The 19,621-nt window shown below is 37.4% G+C and overlaps 1 protein-coding gene across 2 annotated transcripts in view; it reads left to right on the top strand.

Annotated features, from left to right (window-relative positions):
• The window catches only part of SBNO1 (strawberry notch homolog 1), a 75,989-nt gene that overhangs the window by 40,226 nt on the left and 16,142 nt on the right, over positions 1-19,621 (top strand). For both annotated transcript variants that reach the window (XM_069081554.1, XM_069081553.1), the window contains exons 3-22: positions 617-929; positions 5,559-5,659; positions 7,425-7,521; positions 8,286-8,446; positions 8,666-8,799; positions 8,957-9,047; positions 10,604-10,765; positions 11,287-11,422; positions 11,522-11,627; positions 11,740-11,893; positions 12,569-12,751; positions 13,119-13,216; positions 14,407-14,558; positions 15,995-16,192; positions 16,454-16,618; positions 16,715-16,890; positions 17,285-17,416; positions 18,604-18,739; positions 19,168-19,280; positions 19,414-19,485. In XM_069081554.1, coding sequence (XP_068937655.1) covers positions 617-929; positions 5,559-5,659; positions 7,425-7,521; positions 8,286-8,446; positions 8,666-8,799; positions 8,957-9,047; positions 10,604-10,765; positions 11,287-11,422; positions 11,522-11,627; positions 11,740-11,893; positions 12,569-12,751; positions 13,119-13,216; positions 14,407-14,558; positions 15,995-16,192; positions 16,454-16,618; positions 16,715-16,890; positions 17,285-17,416; positions 18,604-18,739; positions 19,168-19,280; positions 19,414-19,485 — 2,880 coding nt within the window. The remainder of the gene's footprint in view (positions 1-616; positions 930-5,558; positions 5,660-7,424; positions 7,522-8,285; positions 8,447-8,665; positions 8,800-8,956; positions 9,048-10,603; positions 10,766-11,286; positions 11,423-11,521; positions 11,628-11,739; positions 11,894-12,568; positions 12,752-13,118; positions 13,217-14,406; positions 14,559-15,994; positions 16,193-16,453; positions 16,619-16,714; positions 16,891-17,284; positions 17,417-18,603; positions 18,740-19,167; positions 19,281-19,413; positions 19,486-19,621) is intronic.

Genomic DNA, 19,621 nt, shown 5'->3' with positions numbered 1-19,621 from the left:
GCAGAATTTTCGTTTGTCATGGTAAATCATTGAGGGACCTTTCTATCATTTTGTTGTAAAAGGGATGGTATTGGAGAAAAAGTTGTTGCTTTCATTACTTGCATGAAAGTGCCCATTGAATCCTATAAATGAGACATAGGTTGTAAAATCTTGACTGTTTATCCATAACTCCACTCATTGTTTCCTGTCTTCTCCAAACCCCATAACCACATGGTTTCATGATAAACTCAGATGTAGTAGTAACTTGGTAATGAGATATGTTTATTTTCCAGAATAATTCACATTCTTGGGATGCATAGTTTTCCCAGGTTCTGCATACCAGACAGTTAATATATAGAAGTAAATTCAGTGTTGGAATACAATTGTAGAGCTTTAAGGGACCCTGATAGTGCCGGGGGAAGGAGGGTGGTGTGGGGAGTTGTCCAGTCCCAATTTACTTTATAGGCAAATTGAGGGCTAGAGAAATTAAGGAAAATGAACTAGAAATTGTCAGGGACCTGGCAGTTAAAACAGTCTGCAGAATTTCAAATCATTTGATAATATTTATCTTAGAGACACATTAAACTAAGTTGTGTGCACAGTCCCTGATGTTGTCATTGATATTGTCTTTTCATAGCCACAACCACCATCTACTACAACTTTTGTGCTGAATCAAATAAATCAGCTTCCAACTTTGGGAACCACAATTGTGATGACTAAAACCACACCAGTCACAACTACAAGACAAACCATAACTTTAACAAAAATTATCCAGACTAGCACAAATACACGGCCTTCGGTTTCAGCACCAGCAGTCCGTAATGCCTTGACCACCACACCTTCAAAGGACCAGATCCAGCTGAAAGATCTGCTGAAAAATAATAGTCTTAATGAACTCATGAAACTGAAGCCGCCAGCTAACATTGCTCAGCCAGTGGCAACAGCAGCCAGTAAGTTTTCTCATGTTCACTAATGCCTTTCTGATTGTCTTCAGGAAGAAGAGAAATCAAGAATGTCATTTTTTAAATTTTTTGAGTTGTATGGCCAAATATTAAGAGAGTTGGATGTGGGGAAAGTATTATCTATATGAATTGGTATGTTGTATACAGGGTATATAATTGAAAGATTTAAAGCTTTGATCTAAAATGCCTCACTTATCATCAGGAAATTCATTCAGCAATCTTTTATGGAGGTCCTGTGCATACTTAGTTTAGAGAACTAAAAAAAAAAACAAACAAACCCAGAAACCACAGCCCAACAACTTGGTCTCTGTCCTCATTGAGCTTACTCGTCAGTGGAAAGGTACACATTTAACTAATGAAAGGTAAAATGTGAAAGTGCAGTAAGAAAGCTACAAAGTACCATTCACAGGAGGTAGAGAGTACTCCTGCTTGGGAAAATTGGGGAATATTTCATTTGAGGAGCAGTGTGGGGACAGAAAGGAGAGCATAGATTTGGAGTCAAGGAACCCATGTTCTAATACCAGCTCTGCAACTGAGCAGCTTTGTGATAACTACTTTGACCTTCTTGGACCTCAGTTTCCTTATATACCAAGTGGAGTTAATAATATTTGAAATACCCATCCATCATGGTTTCCTATGTGACTGTAAGTAATTGCTGTTTGTGGGAAAGATAGTATTTTTTGGAACCTGAGTTGAAAGGGACCACGAGATTATTTAGTCCAACTTGTATCCAAACCTAAATCCAATCTCTTGAGAACACATGTCACTATATCTCCTTTTCTTGAAGACCTGTCTTGACAAGGAATTTGTTACCTTTCAAAGCAATCCATTCTCTATTTGGATACCACCAATTATTAATTCCATCCTAAAAGCCCTAGAGAAACTCACTAATGAAAATCTTCTGTGCTTAAGGGACATTTACATTTTAGAATTATAACCATTAATTAAGGGCCATTGTAATGACTGGTGTGTGCCAATTGGGCAGTCTCGGAGTGTGTTGCAGTGAATATATAGTAAATTTCTCTTCCGTGGAGATAATGGGTCTGACTGATCTGGGAAGCACAGCAGGAGAGGCAAGGCAGGGGAATGGTTCCTCAGGTATAATATATAACCTACTTGTGGATAACCAGAATTGATTGTAACTGTATTTTGGTTTTGAGGGGGTTTTGTTTGAGGGGTAGGGTTGGTCTGTTTGCAGATTTTTTCGTTTTAAAAGAGTAGAGGCTTTCTGCTTATTGGACTGCATGGGGAAGAGTAGAGCACAGATTTGAAAGTATTGAGTTTTGGAATGCTAGTGTAGAAAGCCAAGAGGCACTGACCGCCAGCTCACTGAAGCAGTTTTGGAAGAAAGGGGCCTAGAAAGCCATTGGAGTAGAATAAAACTTGAAGAAGAAATTAGAAGTGATGTAATTACATAGGTACTAGGAACTCTTTATTTTTACTAAAGTGGGATTAGAATCAGAAGTTAAAAATTGAACAGAGCAATGATTCTGCTGACTCCTCTTGCTTCCTACCTGGGCATTCTCTGAGATTCTTTTCTTCTCTTTTTTTTCTCACTATATTTTTTCAGTGAAATGCTTTTCTGTTTTACGACTTCAAGTGTCTTTTCTATGCTGGTAATACTGTCAGTTCCTGATAGGACATCTCTAATTATAGGTATACCGTCTCAAAATCAGTATGTACAGAACTAGACTAAAACTTCCAAATTCTCACTTTCTGTTAAGATACCACCATTCAGTCATTTAGGCTCAAAGCTTTGGTGTTTTGTTTGACTCTGCCCTTTACTCAGTTCCATATCTATTTTGTCATTCAGCAAGGCTTGTTCATAGAATCATAGGTAAAGGATTTAGAGGCCATCTGCCCCAGTCTCCTTGTTTTACAGATGATGAAGCAGGCTCCAGAGTAACTCCTGCACTTGTCACAGGTTACACAGGATGGAAGTAATAGACCTAGGATGTAGCTGTCAACCTCTGTCACTACTTTCTGACATAAACCTTCAGTTTCAGCCAAGCTGTTCTGCCCACTATTTTTCCTTTTGAACAGGCCATTTTTATTCCTGCCTATGTTGTTCTTTCTGCCAGGAATGCCCTGTACCTTTCTTTCCTTTCCATCTGTTGTTCTGCCTTTTCTTCAGGACGTAGTTCAGTTATCACCTTCTCCTTTCATAGATATATTAGCTGCTATGGATGTATCTGCCTTCTAAACTCAAGTTTAACATTTACCATCACGTCGTGTAAGGCTCATTTTTGAAACTGCATCATAGGTTTTGTTATAACTGTTTCTTGTCTCTTTTGTCCTCAAAATAGCAAGCTTCTGTAGGGCCTGAGACCATGTTTTGTATACCCACTTCCCAACACCAAGTGCTTATTAACATAGTAAAAATCCAAAATAGGAGTAAAGTGTCGCCATAATTGTTGGGTTAGATTAATTGGTAAATAATTGTACCTTGACTTCAGATTAGAAATAAAGACGGTAATCCTTTTAATAGGGAGTTGTTACCAACTCCAAACTTTCCAGTAGAGCCAATATATATTCTAACTCTGAATAAAACATCCCTGAACAATGCATCCCTTCATTTCCTGCCCACTTTGCGGATGACTAGAATGTTAAGTAGCACCCCCCAATCAAGCACCCTAAGCAATTTATGTACCTTTATGTACATAAATTTAAAAATAAATTTAATTTATGTGCCTTTGAGATATTTAAGCATTTTCCCTTTTTTCTTAGCAATTTAACAAGTCACTACACTGTCCTTTGGTGGGGCAGATAGATGGTGAAGTGGATAGTGTGCCTGACTTGAAGTAAGGAAGACTTATCTTCCTAAGTTCAAATCAAGGCTCAGACACTTCCTAGCTATGTGACCCTGGGCAAGTCACTTCACCCTGTTTGCTTCAGGTTCCTCATCTGTAAAATGAGGTGGAGAAAGAAATGGCAAACCCCTCCAGTATCTCTGCCAAGAATATCCCAAATGGGGTCACAAAGAGTCAGACATGATTGAACAACAACTAAACAACTGCATTGTTCTTTGATGGGCTACTGATTTCAAGATCTGGGTTTGGTGAAAGAAACTATGAAGAGTGACCTGGAGACCTGGATATTTGGAGCTAATCCCTTTATATGTTGCTAGACAGTGTTGAACTTTTCATTGTTTCTATGATTTGCCTCTGGTATAAAGGATAAATAAGCCTTCCCTATAGCTGAACTCTCTAGGCCTCATGGGGTCCCTGGTGTTTCCATGGAGAATTTTGAGAGGAGGGCAAGAGAATCAGTCCTTTCGATCCTCATTACTTCTAATTTAACATGTCATTTGGCCTAGTGATAGGGGTTAGTTAGACCTGTGCTTTCATTGTTATAGGAAATAATAATAACAGCTAGTATTTATATTGTGCTTTCAGGTGTGCAGAGCACTTTTTTTTGTCAACCCCCTTTACCAACGAAGGTTACTACCTCTGCTACTGAGAATTTTAGAGGCCTTTGTAGAACAGAGGTGTCTAACATGCTGCCCACAGGCCACATGATGTGCCTGCCCCACTCTGGAGTACTGACCCAAACCAGATGAAAATGTAATTGGAAAATATTTAACAAAATTTTAAAAATACAGTAAAACATAGATAGCATTATGTTTTAAAATTAAGTCAGCATTTAGTCCACAGGGATCCTTCTATGTTCCTTATGGTCCCTGTTTCTACTTGAGTTTGATACTAGTGGGGTAGAACATTGACAAGTTTAATGACTTGCTCAGGGTCATCCAGCTTGGGGCGGGGGTGGGTGTGATTGTGTGTGTTTTCAGGTCTTCCTGGCTTCAAGGCCACCTCACTGTCCATGCCTTAGTGATCATTTGTATGTGATTTCTGCATCCCATCTACATATGTCAGGGTATTCTTAACTGTAGAATAAAAAGCACCGAGAGCACCCTTCAGGATCAGGCACAGAATTGTTTGTTTTTACCTCTGGGAAGGGGAAGAGGGAGAAAAATGTCCCCAAATTGATCTTTTTCTTCCAGAAATAATTGTTTTGCCTCCAAAGGTAGTAAGTACCATCAGCTCAGGTAAGAATGATTCTACTTTGGTGACAACACAGGGTTTGTGGGTTTCTATTCAACCACTTAGGCTTCTCAAAATGAAACTGTCCTTTTAAATGTATATTAAATCCAGGTTTTGTGTAGTTTTTTTTACCCCTTGGTTCTTAAACTCTCGTGTCCATGTTTTTCTAGTGAGACATCGATTCATTGAGTTTAAAATTGTCATAAAAGTATCCCTGGGTCCAATAAGTGGTAGTATTAAAATTCTAGGGTGTAATTTCTGTAAGAAATAAAGATTGAGGGGTGGCTAGGTGGTGCAGTGAATAGAGCACTGGCCTTGGAGTCAGGAGGACCAGAGTTCAAATCCAGCCTCAGACACTTAACACAAAAACTAGCCATGTGACCTTGGGCAAGTCACTTAATCCCAATTACCCTCCAAAAAGAAAGAAAGATTGAGAAACTGATAGTTGTTTTGGACTATAAGACCTTAAGCCTGCTTGTGGGGGTGGGTAATCTTTATAGTAAAACCATGGAGGAGACAGATAGTGAAAATTACTCTTTAAAATATGCAGTGATTTTTTTTTCTTTTTCTAAAGCTGATGTCAGCAATGGAACAGTCAAGAAAGAAGCTTCCAATAAAGAAGTTGCACGAATATGGATAAATGATATCAAAATGAGAAGTTTTTCACCCACTATGGTGAGTTTTCAGGCTGGCTATATTTCCTTGTTGATAAAAAAAGTCTATTCAATAATCATTTGTTCCCAGCAAACTTCAAGAATGAAGAGTAAATTATTTTGAGCTGTTTAGCCATTGACTAGAGGGAAGTAAGGTTCACTAGAAGAGACAAATGTTGAGAAAAGGAAGGTGAGAGGTTCGTTCCAGTATCTTGGTTTGCAGCCTGAGTTAGAGCTTGGGCTTGATGCTGTGAGGAGTAGAGAACCTGGGCATGTTTTGGGAAAGAGAACATGATGAGAGTTTTCATTTTTGGCCAGACCTGTGATTTCATCGCTCCCAATGCAGAGCAGCACTTCTGCAACTATTAGTGACAGCCCCCCAAGGGGGCCTGAAAGGAGCAGGGACTTGCCCAGGTCTTACAGAGCCAATACATGTGTGACTAAAGCCTGAGCTTTGTTCACAACACTGCTACCTCTCTTGACCAGAAACAAACAAAAAAGCACCACTGTGGATGTTTTAGTGAAATAAGACTGGTAGTATTCGGGGGGAATTGAAGGGGGAAGAGACCAGTGGACAAAGACAGGAATGAGGTTTGGCTGTTGCCGTAATGAAGACATAATGTGTGATGGGCCAGAATTAGAGTTTGGGCTATGATATGGAAAGAAACATTAGGGGAAAAAAGAATTGGAAGGACTTCTTTCCTTTTGTTGTTGAGCCATTTTAGGCATTTTAGTATTACCCCACTTGGGTTGTGATACCAGTTCTTTCTCCAACTCATTTTACAAATGAGGAAAGTGAGGTGAGGTTAAGTGACTTGCCTAGGGTCACACAGCTAGAAAGGGGGCATTTGGGGCTGTATTTGAACTCAGGTCTTCTTGACTCCAGCCCTGGTATTCTATTCACTGTGCCCACCTAGCTGCCCTTCTCTAGTCTTTTAAAGGGGAGCTATTTGATTTTGCAAACTGATGGGTAAGAATTTGAAAAGCAGTTTTCTCTTAAAACAGATAAATGATTAGAATGCCAGGGAAAAGCCTATTGTGGATTTCAGTTCAAGATGTATCTAAAGCATATCAATGCTTTTTATAAGTAAGAGTGGTAACATTCATCTCTGTGGGATGGAAGGAATTGCCTATGAGCTGGTTCAAGTGGAAGAAGAGTGGGCTTGGCGCTTCCCCCTTTCTGTTGCCCTTTCTACCCTGCCAACCCTGGGCCTGCTCTAGGAGTGAGTGTGAAGGATCTGGAATTTGGGCAAGATCTCAAGCAGAAGCCCTCCATTTGGCCTCAGACACTTAACACTTACCAGCTGTGTGACCTTGGGCAAGTCACTTAACCCCAATTGCCCTGCCCTCCCCTCCAAAAAAAAGGCGCTCCATTGCAGAAGAGAGGCAGTTGAGTATTGTGGAGAAATCCTCTCTACTATCTTTGGGCAAATCACTAAACTTGCTTGACTAAATGGGTTAAGTGATTGCTAGGGTCTCTTCTGCCTCTAACTCATGGGATAAATGGGAGGGAGGGAGGTCAGGAAGAGGTAAGGAACACTGGGGATCATCCAGCCAGGGAATCTTCATATAAAGATGTATGAAGTTTGTGGGTTTGAATTAGATTGTTGGAGAGAAAGAGGAGAATGTATAGCATTTAGGAGAAATTTCATCATTCTGGCAAGATTCTTGTGGTAGATAGTACAGTTGGAATTTGATGTTTCCAAGAATGAGAGCCCATGCTCTCAAACATTATCAGTCCAGGAAATGAAAGCCACTCTTTGATTAGCAAACTTTTTATATTGTAGAAAGTACCAGTGGTTAAAGATGAAGAAGAACCAGAGGAGGAAGATGAAGAAGAAATGGGCCACGCAGAGACTTATGCAGAGTACATGCCAATAAAACGTATGTCTTACTGGTTTGCCCCAGAATTGTTTTTTTCCCAAATGAATTAGAATTAGTTTGAATTTTTCATCAATGATCAGCTATCGGATTTCAACTTGGCCACTTGATGTTTTTGGTTTTGGTGAGGTTTTTGTTTTTGTTTTTAGCATCTGTGAAAGTTATACCTAGATTGATTAAATCATGAGTCCATAAAATATCAAAGAGCTTTAGATCATTCCTGTGTATGTACACATACATTTACTATGTCAAACTTTAAATTGAAAATAAGTATTGTAAGTATTTTTAAAGCTTTGCTCTTAGTGCTTTTCAAAATTAAAGCTAAGAAGTTTGGATGATAACGTTGTGTTGTTTTGCCATGGAACTGACAGTTAATGTGGCTAATGGAACATTGTACAGCAAACAGTATTCTGGTCTTTATTCTCCAGAGCTTTCTTAAGCTAGTTTATAACAGAAAGAGAAAAATAGCTTGTTGTTTGTCCTTGGTCCATGACATGACATGACCAATGTCATTGTAGCAGTTTAACGGATTGTTGCCAGTTTGTCCCCCTTATTAACTAAGATGTCTTTTCAACAATTTTCCATTATTGCATTAATCTTGGGGGGTTGTCATATTTAAATGTCATTTTCAAGCAGAAGAAGCAAACATTTATGGATTATGTTCTGTGTTTCTGAAAATGTTTCTTAACAGCTAACAAGCTGAAGTGCCCTTTGATAGAATTGGTTGCAGTTGTATTTAAAATTAATACTAATTTTTTTTTTAACAGTAAAAATTGGCCTCAGGCATCCTGATGCAGTAGTAGAAACCAGCTCTTTATCCAGTGTCACACCCCCTGATGTTTGGTATAAAACATCTATATCTGAAGAAAGTATTGATAATGGCTGGTTATCAGCATTACAGCTTGAAGCTATCACATATGCAGCCCAGGTATGATGTACTAATACTATCTAAAGTCTTATTTTTATAAGACTTTTAATACATATATATAAGACTTTTAATAGTATGGTTTTGTTTTGTTTTTTTAACTTAAAGTGATTGATACTTTCGTGGGGAAATCATTGTGGATTTCACGTTGTCTTAAGATATATTCACTTTTGTGTCATTTTAAATAATGAAAAGATTCATTAAATGCTTATTCTCTTTCAGCAACATGAAACATTTCTACCTAATGGAGATCGAGCTGGATTCTTGATAGGTGATGGTGCGGGTGTAGGAAAAGGGAGAACCATAGCTGGAATAATTTATGAGAATTATCTGTTGAGTAGAAAAAGAGCATTATGGTAAGTTTAATGTGATTGTCCAAATGTGTAATTAGGACATGTTTGGACTGTGGCTTTGTTTGAGTTGGGGAGTTCAAGACAGTGTGGTGTGTTGCATTCAAAATTCTTTGAGAATGTGATCTGTATTTAACTTGGTGTTTTCCTTCCCCTTTAATAGGTTTAGCGTCTCAAATGATTTAAAATATGATGCTGAAAGAGATTTGAGGGACATTGGAGCAAAAAACATTTCGGTTCATTCATTAAACAAGGTGTGGAAACTTTTTACTATGTACGATTGAAGCAAAACTTTAGGTATGCTTGTGTGAGGAGACTTAAAATGCATGCTATATGTATTTGTGTTGTAATTAACTAAGTATCAGTTACTCATTTATTGTATAATATTTTAAATTTCAAACAGATTAACTGCTTTAGATAGAGTACTTGAGTAATTTTGAATTTGAATAGTTTTCCTTAAAGTTCAGCAGGATTTGCCTTGATAAAAGTTCTGTGTACTTTCAATATCCACAGAATGATGGGACATATGTGTAGCTTTTACTTAGAGATCTGATCTCATGATACTGACTGCATAATGCATACAACAGAAGAATTTCCGTATCTTGATATGTAGTTCCTTGCCCAAAATAACTGGTGACTATGAATTCTTCACCTTGTCCACAGATGCTGCTTTGTTGCCCTATAATGTAACAGTTACTCTGATAAAAATACCTACAAGTCTGTCTGTGCAGAGGCTGTTGTTAGCAGGTGGCAGATGAAAACTGCATTAGACGAGAACTCTTTGCAGTCAAGCTCTTCTCCTTATTCTGACAACCCTGTCACCACAAGAAAACCCTTTATATCCACAGCCCAGACCAAACAGCAGCACAAATATCCTGCTGCTTTGAGGGGAGAAACAATGACTTACACATAAAGCTTTAACCTTTCACATTGCTTTCCCATTTTTGCACCCAATAAACAGGTATTATTATTTTAGAGTTGAGGAAACCTAGGCATATTATAGTTAAGTACCTTCCCCAGTGTCAAATGGCTGTGCTGGGGCCATAATATGTGTTCCATCTCTCATTTGCCCCACTAGTAGATTATACTAAAATTGTTTTACTTTCTTACTATCAAGGCAAGACTTTGTAGTATCAACCCTAGTATGCTGAAATTCCCATAATGAACAATTGGAATGTCTTGAAAATTTGGTTGTGATTGACCTTTGACTGTATAACTTCTATTTTTAAGCTTAATTGTAAAAAATAATTTTATAAAGAGAAAACACATTTTGAAAAGGGGTACAGTAATATAATTTTATTCTATAATTATCTTCACCATATAGTTTTGGTAATGTTTACTTCCGTGTTTTCACATACTTTTATGTTATTTGGCATATTGAATTGGGTCAGTGAGTATCAACAGAAGCTTTAAAGATAAATCACTTAAAAGCCCAAAATGTGTGACTAGCATCTAATAGTATTGTTTGACTAATGAATCCATACAATTGGAAAGGAAAAGCCTATCTGTTTTTGCTCTCTTATACCCTGCAGAACTTATATAAAGTTCAAAGAAAATCCCCCACCTAGACAAAGTAGTGAAAGACTGGTTCAGAGAGTGGTAAAATGAACCGTGGCCTAGATTGAAAGTCAGAAGGCCCCTGTTCTTCTTCCACCCCAGTCACTCAGTATGACTTTAGGTAAGATGTGTAAAACGGACTTAGTGTCTTCATTTCTGAGTTGGCTATGGGGATCCAATGAGATGCTGAATATTAAAGTAATTTTTGGTTTGTAAAGCTAATTGTGAATAATTATTATCCTTTCTCCTCTAGTTTAAATATGGAAAAATTTCTTCCAAACATAATGGAAGTGTAAAAAAGGGCGTTATCTTTGCCACCTATTCTTCTCTCATTGGTGAAAGTCAGTCTGGGGGCAAATACAAAACAAGATTAAAGCAGCTTCTGCATTGGTGCAGTGATGACTTTGATGGAGTGGTATCCTTTATTGTCTTGGAAAGGGGGGGGCTATTTATGTTAGAAGAACCCTTGAAATGGTACTCACAAATAAAATGATAGAGAGGAGAGTGTAAGGAGAGTTTTCATTGATTGTAGAAGTGACAAAATGGTATATTATTTTCTGAAAATGTGCATTCTGTAAATATGGAGATGAGTGTATCTTTAGGGCAACCTGATCATGAGAAGAAAAGCAGTTAATTTGACTCCCATGTGTATGCTCCCAGTAAAATGAGATTTGCTAAGCTGTATTTCAGAGGTCTTCAACATGTGATTGTAGATTTACTGAGATTTTGAAGAGTTAATTGGTATGTCTCCAAGACATCTACACAATCCCCTATTGTCACTCTTGCCCAGGCCCCAAGGCAAGTAGAGAAACCTTCATAATCCTTCCCTAGGCAAGAATGTGGAGGTTTCAGAGGTTTGGAAAGTATAGATCTTCTCTCTCCACTCCTACCCTCTCCAGTGTTCGTGAGGTTCATTTCTTAACTGATTCCTTATAGATAGTATTTGATGAATGCCACAAAGCTAAGAACTTATGTCCTGTTGGTTCTTCCAAGCCTACCAAGACAGGCTTAGCAGTACTAGAACTGCAGAACAAGCTGCCACGAGCCAGGGTGGTTTACGCCAGTGCCACAGGTACATATTACTATACACCCCCAGTATGCCTATTCTCTTCTCTGTTCCACCCTTACCTTACACTAATGGTTGGGCATTCATTTTTTCTACTTCCTAAAGGTGCTTCTGAACCCAGGAACATGGCCTATATGAACCGGCTTGGAATATGGGGTGAAGGAACCCCGTTTAGAGAATTCAGTGATTTCATTCAAGCTGTAGAACGAAGGTAAATAGTATAGAGGTTCTGCTTTGTCACTTTTAGAAATGAAAACGATTTTCTATTAAGTTTTTACTCTTTTAATGATGTTACTGGGTTATTTTGTATTGGTGTTTTTCAGAGGTGTCGGTGCCATGGAAATAGTTGCTATGGATATGAAGCTAAGAGGCATGTACATTGCCAGGCAGTTGAGCTTTACTGGTGTGACCTTCAAAATTGAAGAAGTTCTTCTTTCCCAGAGCTATGTTAGAATGTATAATAAAGCAGTAAAACTGGTAAGTTTGGCTTTTCCTAGTATTTTTTTTTTTTAAGCAGTCGGGGTTAAGTAACTTGCTCAAGGTTACACGGCCTGTTATTTCTGGGTGGGTGCTAAGTATCTGAGCCCGGATTCGATCCCCCAGGTTATCCTGACACTGCAGCCGGTGCTCTTACTCGCTGAGCCGCCTGGCTGCCCCCCTAGTATTTTTTAAAATTCATTTTTGCTGTTTCAGTTGTATTGCTTAGTGTGGTAAAAGTCTACTTGTCCATGTGATCCCTAAAATTAAGTAAATTTTTTTCTTTTTTTAAAAACATGAAGTAAAGACAAGTACTTGGATAAATGGTTACTGAACCTAGTAGCTGATTTTTTTAAAAGAAGCTTTTATGTTTCTACTTACTCAGTTAACATTTTAAAAACCTATTCACACCATTTAGCCTTATAATTGTCCACAGTTAAGAGTATTTATTCCCAGCTAAAAATACACACATCTAATAGAATGTTATACAAAATTAAATGTTCTTATATAGTCTATTAAACCAAAACTATAGACAAAAAGTTGACTCTGCTTTTGTCATTGATTCTTTGGTCACGCATTCAAATGTAACCTGGAACTCTTCAAGTAACTTTATTTGAAAAACAATTTCTGTTTAATTGTGCAGCATGTAAACTGTTAATATTTCTTCTTATTTAGTGGGTAAATGCTAGAGAGAGATTTCAACAGGCCGCTGATCTTATAGATGCAGAGCAGCGAATGAAGAAGTCTATGTGGGGGCAATTCTGGTCCGCTCATCAGAGGTTTTTCAAATACTTGTGTATAGCATCCAAAGTCAAGCGAGTCGTGCAGCTAGCTCGAGAAGAAATCAAGAATGGAAAAGTAAGTTATTGAAAGACTTCAATTAAAAGACCTTGATTTGTATGGTAGAGTTTGTGGGGAAGCTTCATTTTTATCATCTATAAAATAAAGGGCCAGGAGGACTAAACAGTCTGGAAAGATTCCTTTCATTTCTTAGGATTCTGGGTGTCTTTTGGTAGTGCTGAGATTTTTCATATTTATAGGGCTTGATTTATTTGTGCTCTGGGAATTTTCTTTAAAAATGTAAATAAGTTTCTTGTTAGTGTATAATAGTTTTTATAAGAAAACATGTTTCTGTATCCAAAGTTTAACCATACATTTCCTACTTTTTTTTTTTAGCCTTTTGTATTTTTATATTTTACTTAATCTTGCTTCCTCCTCTCTCTAGTGTGTTGTCATTGGTCTTCAGTCAACAGGAGAGGCTCGAACTTTAGAAGCCTTAGAAGAGGGTGGAGGAGAATTAAATGACTTTGTGTCAACGGCCAAGTAATATTTTTGTTTTTATTTTTGAAATTTTTATCTATACTAGTATATTTTACTCTAAAATGTAGGAATTTTTCAGTAATTAAAATGGTTTTCTCTAATTTAACATTTGTTGGAAAACTAATGTTTAAATATGACTTCACCTGTGAGACTTTTTGCCCTTTTTGGTGGGGGGGGGGAAGGCAGGGCAATGGGGGTTAAGTGACTTGCCCAAGGTCACATGGCTAATAAGTGTTACGCATCTGAGGCTGGATTTGAACTCAGGTCCTCCTGACTCCAGGACCGGTGCTCTAACCTAGCCACCCCATACTATGAGACTTTTTGATAGCATAGATAGCATAATTCAAGGTATTAGTATTATTTTGAGACTTAGTATGTTAGACTTCTACACTGTGGAGACTCTTAAATAGGTTGCTTTGTTTTCCTGCACGCTTGAGATTATTTTTTGTACCAGCATTGCTCACAGCCTTATGATTCTGGAGCTGCAGGGAAGCCATCCTTAGCAAAAACAAGTGGTCTGCACGTGGGTAAAGTCTGTATGGATGCAGAAAGATCATAGGGACAGAGGTACCCCTTCTCTCACTGGGCAGACAGTGTTTGAGGCATAGCCTACGTAGCACCATAGTATAATACACAAATATCCATCTGAATGCTGTTTCATTTTATTGGGATGGTAGGTGAACACAGAGTCTGTGCTTGTTGTTTCTCTTAAGAATGATTTTTTTTTTCAACCTTATAAATCAGTAGGAAAAACACTTACTGACCCTGACCACAGCTTTCATTTCTCCTGCTGGCAACTACAGAATTGAAATTAATGAAATGATTTTTTCTGGTTTCCCTATATAGTCTCTCTTACCTTGGATAAATGTTATAAAAGTAATAAAATGTCGATTTTATTTATTAAAACTAGTGTGCTTTTAATAGAGAACATTGCTTGATACATAAAATATCACTTTGGAAGAGAATGTGATTTCCCTGGTGTATTTTTACATATTTTCAATGATTATCATTATTTATTTCACTTTAGCTTTGTTTAAACTATTTGAATGTGAAGGATCAGAATAATTGGTTTATTCTAATTTATAAGAAAATCCTAAATACATGTTTTTTTCCTACTTGGTAGGTGACGTTTTATTGGGGTATACTGAGTAGTGTGCCCGTTTTTTAATTATTTTTTTCTATTCCTTAAACAGAGGGGTATTACAATCACTCATTGAAAAACACTTTCCAGCTCCAGACAGAAAGAAACTCTTCAGTTTGCTCGGAATTGATTTGACTGCTCAGAGTAACAACAGCTCACCCAGAGATAGTCCTTGTAAGGAGAATAAAATAAAGAAACGGAAAGGTAGGTTTGTACTTTTCTCTAATGCTTATAGGAATTTGAACATTGGGAAGTAATAAACTTTAGAACAAGATAGTCCTTAAAATTGGAGCATCCTTCACAACCTTTCACATCCTTCCTAAACCTTTTGATAATGTACTAAAATAACTACAGCTTTCTGAAACTTGGTTAAAAAGTGGACCTGAGTCAGTGTTGTCCACCTTCCAGTAAAAATCCAATTTTATTGATTATCAAGGATGTTTTCCAAGATTCTGGGAGACCCACCCTGCCTTCTAATTGGTTAGATAGAGGAGCTGGTGGGGACTCTACAAGGAGCCAATCCTGTCCTGTCCTGGTGGAGCTTTCGGGAACTTAGATGATCAGACTAGCTGAGGAGCACGGGGAAAATGAATTCATGTGTCCCACTACCCTCCCCTGCCTTGTATCACCTTGGCAGGGCTTCTAGAATGTTAGATCCTGATGATCCAGGCAGCATGACACTAGTGACTGCTGAGTGTTATCCTTGCATTCGTGAACATATGAGTTCAAGTTTTCCCTGTGCTAAGTACTGGCTTGTGTGACTTTTCACAAATCACAACCTCTCGTTGCTTTCGGCAACTCTTTAGTTACAGCTAATTTGATCTCCTTCCCTTGAGGGAGTTTATAGTGCCTATAAAATGGCACATCTCTTCATTTCCCCACTTCCCTCCCAAGAAGGGGGGGGCGGGGTACCTATAGCAACAGATACCTTTGATTATTGACCTCAGGTGATATACAATATTTTACCAACAGATCTTGTGGCCACCTGTATTAGTAAACACTACATGTTCACTGGAAATGAAAATAACTTTATAGAACTTGCTTTTGTTGAAATACAATTTTTAATTTTTGTCAATTGATAATGATGCTGTTTAGTCTTTCTCAAAATTACTTCTTGGTCATTATTTAGAATTTTTCTGTTCCTCCCCTTAAGATGAGTAAATGTTTGGCCTTTAAACCGGATTTTTCAAAGAGAAATTTCCACATACCTAGATGGTTTGGTTGGCACATAGATTTTAATGTAGTTGACATAAGAAAACACAAACCACTAGCTGTGTGACCTTGGGCAAGTCACTTAACTCCAATTGCCCTCCAAAAAGGCAAAAAAACTATTTCAGTAAGGAAATTATCAAGATTTCATTTCTATACAAGAATACATAGGAGTTGTGTGAAGGTAGAAGCGATTCCATTTTCATTCTTTGTATCCCCAACACAGAGCTAGATGCATTCTAGGTATTCAGTATGTAAGTACATGTGGGTTATTGTATTCGTACTTCATTTCGGGAAAACTTCCCAAAAGTTTTATTTGTTATGGGAAAAATATTTAAAATAATAGTTTCTCAGGATTAAATACTGAATCTGGTGTTTGGGAATTTAAGAAATATTTTTGCCAACTCATTTTGTTTTATGACATAATATAGGGGAAGAAATAAGTAGAGAGGCAAAAAAAGCACGAAAAATTGGTGGCCTTACTGGAAGCAGTTCTGATGATAGTGAAAGTGAATCTGATGCCTCTGATAATGAAGAAACTGACTACGAGAGCTCAAAAAACATGAGTTCTGGAGATGATGATGATTTCAACCCATTTCGGGATGAATCTAGTGAAGATGATGAAGATGGCAAGTTTACATTTTCTTAAATCCTTAATACATGTTATTTGAACTTTTTTAAAATGTAATTTCCTTTATGCAAGGTAGTAATGAGATGGGGAATAAAAGTTGACTCTGAAGTATTGTTTGACCCAAATGGTTTAAAAATAGAGCTTTTACCTATGGCAATGTGGAAGTAACCCTTCACCATCCAGCACAACCACAAGCTCATGTGATGGGGACAGATTTAATTTCATGTAATGTTTAATTGATTTCTTCACTTATATTCAGATCCTTGGTTAATCAGAAAAGACCACAAGAAAAGCAAAGAGAAAAAAAAGAAAAAAAGTATTGATCCAGATTCTATTCAAAGTGCCTTATTAGCGTCAGGTCTGGGATCAAAAAGACCAAGTTTTTCTTCCACATCTCTTGTCACTACTCCTAATAATACACAAGGTAAGATCATGATTTCTCTGCAGAGGAAGTTCATATTTTAAATATAATTTTTTTAAAAGCTTAACACTGACTTTGTTTATTGACTTTCCCAAATAGCTAATAATAGTAACAGTAACAACAACAGCCTTGTAACAAGTCAGGATGCTGTTGAAAGAGCCCAGCAGATGAAGAAAGATTTGTTAGACAAATTGGAAAAATTAGCTGAAGATCTTCCTCCTAATACACTGGATGAACTTATTGATGAGCTGGGTGGCCCGGAGAATGTGGCGGAGGTAATTCAACAGCTCTCAAATTAAACCTTTGTTTTGTGTATTAGGATTTGTGCTTTGAAAGTCTGGGGGATTTTTATCTGTCCTTTGATAGGACTTTAGTAGTGGGAAGAACAGTGGGTCTGGAGTGAAGTGGGTGGGATTCCTGCCTCTGATGTTGGTCGAATGGTGATTTCTATCCTTTGATAGAAATATCCAAATCCTTTAATATCTTTTTTTTTTAAAGCAAGCTGTGTGACCTCTAATTCCCTTTCCATCTTATCTCTTGGTCATATAATAAATACACCCTGAGCCCCTCTAAGTTTATAATTAAAAGTATTGTCCCCTGTGGTTAAGAAACTTTTTACTGTGTGCTCTGATGCCTCAATTGAAAAGTAACCACTTTGTACTTCTGCAGATGACTGGCCGAAAGGGGAGAGTGGTAAGCAACGATGATGGAAGCATTTCTTATGAGTCTAGGTCTGAAGCTGATGTGCCTGTGGAAATTCTAAACATCACAGAAAAGCAGAGATTCATGGATGGAAATAAGGCAAGTTTCAGGGAATGTTTGAAGTACTTAGTGTGCACAAAACAGATTACTTAAATTTCAGGGAATAATTTTAACTGGACAAATTTTGCCATCATTAATATGGCTTGAGTAGTAGCATTTTTCAGAAAAGGCTGTAATGAAACATTTTTCATATGATCCCTTAAAATTTTGTTTTAGTGCTTTTTATGCCCTTTGGCATATTTTCTTTGGGTGTTATACAAAAATTCGTTCCCCTTTAAGCCAAATAGAATCCAGAGCTGACTTTCTCCCAAGCCATCTCAAAGCAGGTTGTATAGTCCTGTTCGCTCACCTTTACCACTTAAAATTGGTGATCTGATTTAACTGCCTGTTAGAGACCATATCAACAGGATCTAGGTTTGTATCTTGCTTCAGATATTCGCTAGCTCCATGATCCTAAGCAAATCACTTCAACTAATCATTTTCTTTATGTATAAAGGATTGTTTTTTTGTTTTTGGAGGGGGGAAGGCAGGGCACTTGGGGTTAAGTGACTTGCCCAAGGTCACATGGCTAGTAAGTGTTAAGTGTCTGGGACTAAAGTAAGGATTTTTTCAGTGGACTTTGGCATAATATATGTAGAGTGCTTTGCAAACCTTATAGCATTAAGTTTTTTGGTTGATTTGTTTTATTTACATGGGTATATTATCATATCCAAATGCCCATTTGCTGCAAAGTGATTTTCACAGTATTATAACTAAGTTGATAAGGTCAACTTATACATTTGGGTGACTACTAGACTATTCCTGGAGAAATCTTAAATCATGGCAACTTTTGTAAAAATAGTTCAGAACTGATTTCTTCTCCAATTGACTGCTACCATAATTGCTAGACATGGTTGCTTACAGAAAGATATGATACCGTAGTTCCTTTTTCTCACACCAATTTAGAGGAATTTATGTAATAAGTATGATGTGGACAAAGATGACAATAATTTGTTGACTTTTAATGTTTAAAGTAGATATGGCAGTTATAAGTTATTTAATAATCTTTTTCTGAATACGGGACTTATGTGTGTTGCTAAATGTAATTTCAAGCAAAGGTTTCATAAATACAGCCAAACTTTTTGTGGAGATTTTTAATTTGGTATTTCCTTATTAGGAATTCAGAGTGCTACCATCCTCCTTTTGTATGCAAAGATCGTTTAATGTTTTATGTTTATTTGATCTAGAATATTGCTATTATCTCAGAAGCTGCCAGCTCAGGTATTTCATTACAAGCAGATCGTCGAGCTAAAAATCAGAGGCGGAGAGTACATATGACTTTGGAATTGCCTTGGAGTGCTGATAGAGCAATTCAGCAGTTTGGTGAGTTAAGACTGTCGTTTACTTTCACATGACATAATAAGGTAATAATTGCATGGTTAACTTGGTGCCCTTAATTTTGAAAGGATGTAATTTTAGCCATAATTTAGTTTATGCTTCCCTAATAGATCGATAATTCAGTAGACTGAACCCTCATTTGGACCCTCAGTCTCCCAGCTCAGGGCCCCCACCACCACATCATACCTCTTCAGCTAATTTCAGATTCCCAGTGAGAAAGGGATGCAACCAAAGGCTGCATTTTTATTTATTTGAATAATGTTTTCCTGGTGACCGGACACCCCATCACTGCACTGATTAGGTCAGAAACAAGTACCTTTCCTACTGAAACCAGCTCTACTAGAAGCTAGGATAATAGACCTAATCGTCTTACCTAGTGAGCAAGATTGCTCTCTCTTTTTTTTTTAATGCAGGAAGAACTCATAGATCAAACCAAGTTACTGCTCCAGAATATGTATTTTTAATTTCTGAATTGGCTGGAGAGCAAAGATTTGCATCGATAGTTGCTAAAAGACTGGAAAGTTTGGTAAGTTGCTGTGAAGTCCTTTTCTTTTCTTTTTTTTTTTTTTTTTAATTTAAAGAATCTGATGGTTTCTGTATGGCTGTCTTCCAGTAATAGCAGTTACTGTGCTATGATTCTGAAATTGTGTTTTTGGTAGGGGGCGCTCACACACGGTGACCGAAGAGCAACGGAATCTCGGGATTTGAGCAGGTTCAACTTTGATAACAAGGTATGTTTGCCTGTAGTCTTAGTATTTAAATTTTTTTGATCCCCAGTTTGAAATAGTATTGTCATGAATCCCAAAAGCCTTCTCTCACAGAAAATTAGTGAAGTCTATTTGGTGTGAAAAGAATCTTGATGCTAAG

Source organism: Petaurus breviceps, unplaced genomic scaffold, assembly GCF_028583685.1.
Source record: "Petaurus breviceps papuanus isolate PSGF00001 unplaced genomic scaffold, PetGlider_PUasm1.0 99, whole genome shotgun sequence".
In the NCBI taxonomy this organism is placed as follows: Eukaryota; Metazoa; Chordata; class Mammalia; order Diprotodontia; family Petauridae; genus Petaurus; species Petaurus breviceps.
The sequence above is the reverse complement of the archived record's forward strand: the minus strand, read 5'-3'. Positions and strand labels throughout refer to the sequence as shown.